Raw genomic sequence first — 9,131 nt, 5'->3', positions numbered from 1 at the left:
AAGTGCAAATTCTTTCAAATTAACTTTTTATCCCTTAAAAAGTGTTTTTGTTTTCCTCCAAAATTAAAAAAATTTAGTTCTTCCCTGCCGACAAACTTGTGCATTATTTTCTCTAGGTGTGGGCAAATGATCATTTTCTATCTCACCCTCTCAGATATATGGATAATTAGCAGGCTTTCTATTACTAATCAACAAATCAGCATCAATCACTTGAGCAATATGGTGAAGAGTCTTTTCTCTCAGAAAGTCATCGATCACCTTCAACATTTTACATGATGCGAGAGAATTACAAGTTTGTCCAAATGGTCTCAGAACAGCTCAGCATATAGTTACCCATGAACTAATTACCATTCTTACATGCAATAATTTTATAAGAATAATTACAAATTGAAGACCAAGACGAACAAGAACATTTTCCCAGAAAATTCAAAATGCTCTCAAGCTAGTTATAATGACATGCAAGTCCCTACAGGACCTTGATAGAAAATACAGTGACTCGCCCACTATCTAGAAGGCTAGACCTAAATGCTAAATACATCCTCATATGAGAGAACATGTATTTATTATTAAAAAAAAAAAAAAAAAAAGAGGTGGTCGTACAATCATTCCAAACAGATGAGAATTCCAAACAAAAGAGAAAGGTGACTACATAGCTATTTCAGTAGTAGGTAAGAGGTGAAGCAGAGTTCGCATGGCCACGCAGCTACCTTTAATTTATTTTTTAATTTTTTATAAGTAACAAGTCAGCATCTATATATAATAAAAAAAATAAAAAATAAAACATGTGTTTTTTCTAAAAAAAACAAATATGTTTAATGTTTGCTTTTTTGAAAGAACTGAAGACTAAAAATTTTACCACATAATTTAATTTCTTTTATAATAAACCCCCACATACAAAACTTTTTAAATATGGACCCCACGAAAAAAACCTCTCAACATCATTTTCAAAATAAATATATATATATAAAAAAAAAAAAAGGTTTGGAAAAAGTTTACACCGAACATAAGCTACTTTTGCTTTTTCTTTGGGTCATGTGTAGTATCCCCCCAGCCCACTCATGTAGCACACTGAAAGTCAAGCCCACATTAATAAGGTGGTCTTTATAATTGAGGTACCGTGGTCCTGTGGGGTGTGGACTACCTCTATATATATATATATATATATATATATATATATATATTGATGTCGGCATCGAGACCAAACCATTTTCGTCACAAACATCGTTTCTCTCATGCGAAACGACACACACTTGTACTTCACCTACTGCTTTAAGCCTTTAATAATTTGGCGTTCACAGCCAAGTGCCACACTAGTTGGCTCTACATGTAACATGAGCATATGCTTCGCATCATCAATCAAATAAAATAATTAATAATAATAATAAAAAAATAATAATAAGTGCACGTGGGTCGGCATCCGATATATATATATGACGAAACTTCAACTATCCTTCTCAAAAGTGCATGTAAAATTGTAAATTACGAAACATATGTAGTTAAACAAACAAAATAGGAAGTTTCTCTGACATTTCCGGTAAGTTTCTCTGCATTTCTGGTTAGTTGTCTAAACCATCACCACCTATTTTAATATTTTAAACGAATGAAAAATTATATTTGATTAATATTTTAAAAGTTCTTCTTAATATAAAAGTTTAAGTTTGAACTCATGACCTATAATTTGATATTAAGTTAAATTATTATTTATTATAAAAATAAAAAATAAATTTAATTTATATTTTTTAATAAAGACAAAGGCGATAGTAGATATGGGCAGGGAGTTGTAGCTGAGTTTGTGGAGGACATGTCATCACGAGACTTACAGCTGAGATTAAACAAACAGTAGAAGGATTTGTGGAATACTTTAACGACATTTCTGGTTTGTGTTTGGCAAAAACAGAGAATATATATGAGCAAATGAGTTGCAGCTCGGTTTATGGAGGACATCCCATGAGAGTTGGCTGATATTAACCAAACAAATAGAATGGGGTTTTAAATTGGCTCTTCTCTCTTCACTTGGATCTTGATAACTAATATGAAAGAAAATTTGTAAAAATGCTTATGATTATTATTGAGATAAATAACAGGGAAATCCAGTCAAACATCCTTGTACACAATCTTTCTCTCAAACTCACACTCTGCTAGTTGATTTTCCCTTTCTCCTATCCATTATGATTTAACCAACGGAGGTCGATCTCCGGTGGACATTGTACTCAGCTTTTCTTGATGCTTGGTGTACAGTTATTGTATCAATAAATCTCAATATTTTTGTTAACAGAGACGAAATCCAAGACATTTAATTTCTTCAAAAAGAATATCTTGACATTATTATCTAACCATTACTCTACAAAATTTAAGAATATTTTGATGGTTTCTTTGTTTTCTTGATTATTCCTTTTTTTTTAAAAAAAAAAAAAAAGAGATGACTATGAACGTGACGAGTTTGGCATGTGAAACACATCCCCATGTGACATAGCCAAATTTTGCCATACAAGATAGAATAGGATACTGGGTAGAGAGATGTATATGTCAATCATTATGTCATATTATATCATGTCTCATTTTGAATACTTATTCTCTTAAGGATCAAACAAGGTTTGTAGAAATGTTCAAGTAGGGGCTGGTCGATTTAGATTTGTGATTTTGAAACGTCTAATTTTTAAAAATATAATTAAACATTTGGTAAAATCGCAGTTTGATCTTTAAAATCATAGTTTAGCTTTTTAAATTATTTTTTTTATATATATATATATATATATATATATATCATCTTACTTGTGATTTGAAAACACATATTTTTCTACATAATTTTTAAAAAAACAGACTTCTAAATAATACATTTTCTATAATTTAATTTAAAATTATATTTTTAATCTCTAATCTCAAAGAAACTCTAATAACATTAAAAGTTTTCGGTGACATCTTGTCTACTTTTTTTTTTTCTTTCGATATGCATTAATTGTGTAAGTGTCACCGAAATAAAAGAAACAACCTGCTTTATAGGCCGGTCTCCTAGTACCTAATGTAGGCAAAACAAGATAACAAATAGGGTTTAGCCTTTTTTTTTTTGAGGGGGGGGGGGGGGGGGGGGGGGTTGGTATATAGGGTTTAGCCTTAAATTTTGAATAATGTCTAATGTCTTGCTTGTAGTTGTAGCAAAACTGAACATGCTCATAAAAGAAGAAGACAGGTACTGACATGACCCGTAAAGACTTGCGATCCGATTAATCTATACACAAATACGACTCGTTTAGCTAAACGAGTTGGCGAGTTTGATATGATTATAACACGAAAAAATAGCCGGATAACCCGACACGACCCGTTTAAAATAACAGAGTCATATCGGATTGACACGATCTGACACGACCTATGTTCTTAGTAGGTAACCCGATGCGACCCAACCTGTTTAAAAAGCCCTAAACCCTAAAATTTTTTAAAAAATGTAATAATAATAATACCAATAACATTGTTAATTGTTAACAAATTGTAATTAATTTTTAGTCACTTATATAGTCTTAATGTGCACATTCAATATACGACCCAGTCAAATTCTTAATGACCTCTGTAGTATGATGATCTGAGCTATGTTAAGCAAATATGCATAGCCTAATTTTGACTGTTCTTTTTGGGTATGATGTGTCTAATGCGTACTCATCTTATGATAAATGGTAACATAGCCAATTCGGTATATATCATGTGGCTTAGGATCATTGCAATGTAATACAAGCTCAATATATGCCTATTTTGCACCCTTACAATCCAAATCCACACATTCATTATCAAAAATAGGAGGCCTAGATCAGCACATTTACAAAATTAGTAATTTTTAACTATATACATATTAGATAGTCCATTAATAATACAGCCAGGAGATTTTTTTTACTTTTATGAAAAAAAAAATTAAACAGGTCTAGCGGGTTGACCCACCAAACACGAAATTAACTAAGTCTTTATCGAGTAGATCCGATTAAAACCCAAACCTGATAAGGCTAAACCCAATACCTATTTTTTCGTATCGAATTTATAAGTCGTGTCAAAATTGTCCGCCATGCTTTTAATCTTCTCGCCATTGAGTAGGATAAAAAAGGGAGGGCACTTACTAGTGCAGTAAAAAATCAGGCTGTTTTTTTTTTAGAATCCCGTATTCGAGAAATTATATATTAGTACAATTAAGAGTATAATTTTAGAAATAAATATATTATAAATTGACGTGATAATTGAGGTGACAAATAATTAATTATTAAATAATCCAATTTTTTCACTAATATTCCATGCGAGAATGGTCTAAACTGCCACTTAAATTTGTAAAGTGAATTATAATAATATATTTTCCTAAACTTTTGAGATAATCTTTATATTAGTCGTCATTTACTTAGATTCGATAGTTGACCACTACACTATGTCTTACGAAGAAACATGTAGACGAACAGAATCTATGTCGCGGACGCATTCTGTGAGTCTGATATTCCTGGGAGTCTGTGATATTCCTGTTCCTTTTTCGGCCAAAAGCTAATTTCTCTTTCGTGGCAAGAAAAGTATGCGAAATCTAATCACTCCAACTGTTTCAAATTATTATATGACATAAACAATTAAATCTATATCAACAAAACCATAAAAGTGGTGTTACAAGTACTAAATTTTTTTTTATTTTTTTTATTTTTATCGTCACTAAATAATCACATTTTATTATTTAATTGTTTTTTCACTTATATTGTGCCTTTTCCACCTAAATTATAAAAAGAAAAACAAAACTGTAATTTTCATAAAAAAATTTTAAAAAATGCTATAAATTATATTTTTATTTCATAATTATAAGCATTGTCATCCCAATCAAATAAAGATGAATCAAGCGTAATATTTACTCTTAAAAATAAAGAAAAATGATAAAGACACAATTTTTTAATATAATTTTGGCCCAATTTTTTTTTTATGTGGTCATTTTTTAAATAAACAAAATTAAAAATTAAAAAAAAAATTCAATCAATAATATTCTATGTGATCTTTTTTTTTTTTTTGGTATTGTTTTTTTAAATGGTATTTTTTTTCATAATAATATCCATTTTTTTTAAAAAAAATGAATATTTTTTTAAAGAAAAAAAATATCAAATAAAAAATGACCACATACGATGTTATTGCTTCAAAAAAAAAAAAAAAATTATTTTGTTTTAAAAAAAAATTAGGCCAAAATTTAGTAAAAAAGTTTTGTGCCTCTAAAAAGACATATGTTTCATGACTCATGAGACAACTGGTTGCGGCTTGGTGATTGAACCTGTGCAAGACACGTGTGTTGAAAATGCTGCTTTACTGTCTCTAATAAAAGACATGTTGATAAAGCTGGTCTCTGGCATCAGTCGCTTCTAAACCACATGTCTATTAAATGCTTGCGTCAACTGCAATTTTTCTCCAGAGCTAGCCTGGTCCAAAACAGGCCCACCCAACCAGCTCCGGATCCACCCAGCCTTAAATAGTGAAACCCCAGTGCTCAGTACGCCAACCCAAGCAATTCGCTTTTCCTTCTCTATTTTCTTCCTACCCTCCTGCAGTAATAAGAGATAGAAACACAAGGACAGCACTTTGAAACACCACCATCTTTCTTTCTTTCTTTCTTTTTCTAATATCTTTTAAATATGATCATTACCAAATCAAGTTCGTCACGGCGCCGAAATTAGCTGTGGTCCTCCCAATCTTTATATATATATATATATATATATACTTATCCAGGTCTCTCTCACCCATCCACCATAAACATAAACATAAACATAAACCTACTTTGTCTTTGTCTTTCAACAGACGAAAAAAAAAAGATGAACTGCTTGCTAAGTTGGCCGGAGCCGGTGGTTCGAGTCCAATCCTTGTCGGAGAGTGGGATAAGCGCAATCCCAGCGCGCTACATCAAGCCCCCCTCCGACAGGCCTTCATGGAACAACACCGCCGCCGCCACCAAGAATTTTGAGGCGACTCGCATTAACATCCCAATCATTAACCTGCAAAACCTTTTCAGCGACGACCAGAGTCTCTGCGAGGAGACGCTGGGGCTCATCTCACACGCTTGCCGCGAGTGGGGATTCTTTCAGGTCGTGAACCACGGTGTGAGCCACGAGCTGATGAGGCGCGCGAGAGAGGTGTGGCGGGAGTTCTTTCTCCTCCCGATTGAAGCGAAGCAAGAGTATGCCAACTCGCCGAGTACGTACGAAGGGTACGGTAGTCGGTTGGGCGTCGAGAAGGGAGCGATTCTTGACTGGAGCGACTATTTCTTCCTCCATTACATGCCTCAGTCGCTGAGGAAAGAGAGCAAGTGGCCTGCACTTCCACCATCATGCAGGTATGTTTGTTTGTTTCTCCGCGAGTGGTTGAAAAACATGATACAATGACGTTAATTAAGTTTCATCTAATTAATGCTCTGGGTAACATCTAAAGCTATGCTTTCTTATCCTCTGTATTTACATACATATGGAGCGAAATCTTTTGAATAAATCACTGTTTTACACTTATTTATTTATTTTTATAAATATTAATATAATATTTTTAAAAAGGATTACCCATAGAAAGTTTTTGAAGCTTTTGGTTGCCACTGGTATTGGCCCCCTGTAAGAAAAAAAATCTAGTAGTACTATTATTTCATGCACGCGATTGTCCAAAAAGTTTGCTTCTTGGTCCCCTTGGACCTTTAACTTTTTATGAGTAGTACAACCGCTACTCCTGAAATGAGGGGATGTACGTAAAGGCGGCATAAGCACGTCGTTTGACCTCTTAAAGATGCGGATTGGACTTTTGCTCTTTGTTTCCGTCATTGCCGGATAATCTCAAATACAATATTTATTTATGATGATACTCACAAATATATATATATATATATGTTTTTATGATGATCCACCTAAAGTGCTAAATGAATCAATTATATATAAGCTTTTGTCTTATTCCAGTGGGATTTACAACAGATCTTAATTAATTACCGTGTTTAGAATATTTTTATATATATTTTTATTTTTTTCAGGAAATTGATTAGGGAATACGGTGACGAAGTGGTAAAGCTATGTGGAAGATTGATGAAGGTATTGTCCATAAATCTTGGGCTTGGGGAGGAGTATCTTCAGAATGCCTTTGGAGGTGACAATATCGGTGCATGCTTAAGGGTTAATTTTTACCCTAAATGCCCTCAGCCTGACCTAACTCTTGGCCTCTCCCCGCACTCCGATCCCGGTGGCTTGACCCTTCTCCTGCCCGATGAGAATGTTTCCGGCCTCCAAGTCCGTAAATTCAACGAGTGGGTCACTGTTGACCCTGCCCCAAATGCCTTCATCGTCAACATGGGGGATCAAATTCAGGTCTCGCTCTCTCTCTCTCTCTCCCTCTCCCTAAACTGTGCAACATAAAGTTTTCCTCCAAAATTTAACTATCAATCTATTAAATTAAAATATGTCCCACATGTGCTAACAGTTCTGACAATTCTCACGGGACTCACCGGCATATCCTACTTATTGGGCTGATAAATCTCATAAAAATTCTTTCACATTTATTATCTGAATTGCCAGTAATTCAGACGGCAAATTACTAGTGATTCAAATCCATAAACTGGGTTCAAATTTGAAGAGATCTTCAACAACTTTGTTTTTCGAATTGCTAAAAATTCAGGCAATTTCCATGGGACTTATGTGTCCGAGTGGGTATCCACGGGTCCGCCCACTTATCCGGGCAAATGAGACCATAAGAGTTTTTTTCACGTCTTCTATCTAGATGGGCAACAATTTAATCAACAAATTGCTGCATATTTATTTTTCATTGTAAAAAATTAAAAAAAAAAAAAAATTTATTATCATAACTGATCAGGTTGTGATTGATGTGTATTTAGGTAGTGAGTAATGCAATTTACAAGAGTGTGGACCACCGGGTGATCGTGAATTCAGCCAAAGACCGTGTTTCGCTGGCCTTGTTTTATAACCCAAAAAGCGATTTACCGATTGAACCTGCCAAGGAGCTTGTGACCGAGGACCGGCCGGCGCTTTATCCGCCGATGACATTTGATGAATACAGGGTTTATATTAGGACAAAGGGCCCCTGTGGCAAGGCTCAAGTTGAATCCTTAAAATCCCCCAGATAATTTCCTTTTTCTATATTTCTCTATAAAGTTGGTAATCTCGCTGGCACCTCATTCTCAATAATCCTTCGTTAAAAAACTTGAATTGAATGGGAAGAAGCCAGAGACAATATATATTAGAGCCTCAATTTGCCCCTCTTTTTCTTTTCTTTTCTTTTTTCTTTTTTTTTCCCTTTTTTTTTTTTTTTTTTTTTTTCATGTCAATAATCCAGAAAGGAAAGAAAATGAATGATGTGATGTGAAATGTTGCTCTAAATGTCATGTATACAAATCTTTTCTTGTTTTCTTGATAAGTTGGTAGTCATTGCTTATGTCTATTTAGCCAATCAAATGAATCAAACCACGAAGTATAGTAATTTTGAGCAATCCAACCACATATTTGAATATTTTATCTGAATTATTAACGATCCGTACACCAAATTGCTGAATTATTAACGATCGGTACACTAATTGCTGAATTATATAAAAAGTTGGAGTTAATTCAGGAAACAAAATGAATGATACAAAGAAATTGAATTATAGGAGGCCACTTTTTTCTCTAGTTGGATATGAGAACTTGAAGTGATGATCTGGCATGATGTTGTAGACACCGAAAAGAATCATATGATATGATTTATTTATTCTAAATAAGAATCATATGATATGCATAATTGCATTGAATTTTGGCTCCCCTTTTTTTCAGTTGCATGAGAACTTCGTGTGTAGCGTGGGTTAATTAATTCAGGAACCAAAACCAATCATGTCGCATTACACACAGAGTCACACCTGCTTCCTCGACTTCTCCAACGTATAATTCACGAAAAAATCTTAGGAGTTATCACTTTCTATTAAATTGTTTCTTAAAATTTAAAATTTATTAATTTATTTTTTAAGATTGTAGGGAATAAATTCACACTATAAGCCCAACAAATTTTGGGCCCAATGGCTAAGGATAGGCCTATAAAGATATTAATTAAATAGCAAGGGCTATTTAATTAATTAGTAGTCTTATATTCCAATTGGGATAATATTAGAATAAAGACGTCCTACTTATCTCTAC

General features: G+C 33.5%; 1 protein-coding gene across 1 annotated transcript; it reads left to right on the top strand.

Annotated features, from left to right (window-relative positions):
* Window positions 1–5,482: 5,482 nt before the first annotated feature.
* On the top strand, window positions 5,483–8,396 carry LOC132191963 (jasmonate-induced oxygenase 2). The gene is made up of 3 exons (XM_059607114.2): window positions 5,483–6,319; window positions 6,992–7,322; window positions 7,847–8,396. The coding sequence occupies exons 1-3, from the start codon at window positions 5,802–5,804 to the stop codon at window positions 8,093–8,095; spliced, it is 1,098 nt and encodes a 365-aa protein (XP_059463097.2). The 5' UTR covers window positions 5,483–5,801; the 3' UTR covers window positions 8,096–8,396.
* Window positions 8,397–9,131: the final 735 nt, after the last annotated feature.

This window comes from Corylus avellana, chromosome 10 (assembly GCF_965113065.1).
Source record: "Corylus avellana chromosome 10, dhCorAvel1.hap1.2, whole genome shotgun sequence".
Lineage (NCBI taxonomy): Eukaryota > Viridiplantae > Streptophyta > Magnoliopsida > Fagales > Betulaceae > Corylus > Corylus avellana.
Note: the sequence above shows the minus strand (reverse complement) of the source record. Positions and strands in the feature narration are given on the sequence as shown.

Excerpts from the sequence above, each read along its gene's own strand:
- LOC132191963 (XM_059607114.2), top strand. The coding sequence starts at position 5,802 with ATGAACTGCTTGCTAAGTTGGCCGGAGCCGGTGGTTCGAGTCCAATCC. Across the intron at positions 6,320-6,991 it reads GCACTTCCACCATCATGCAG|GAAATTGATTAGGGAATACG; the intron begins GTATGTTTGTTT and ends TATTTTTTTCAG. Across the intron at positions 7,323-7,846 it reads ACATGGGGGATCAAATTCAG|GTAGTGAGTAATGCAATTTA; the intron begins GTCTCGCTCTCT and ends ATGTGTATTTAG.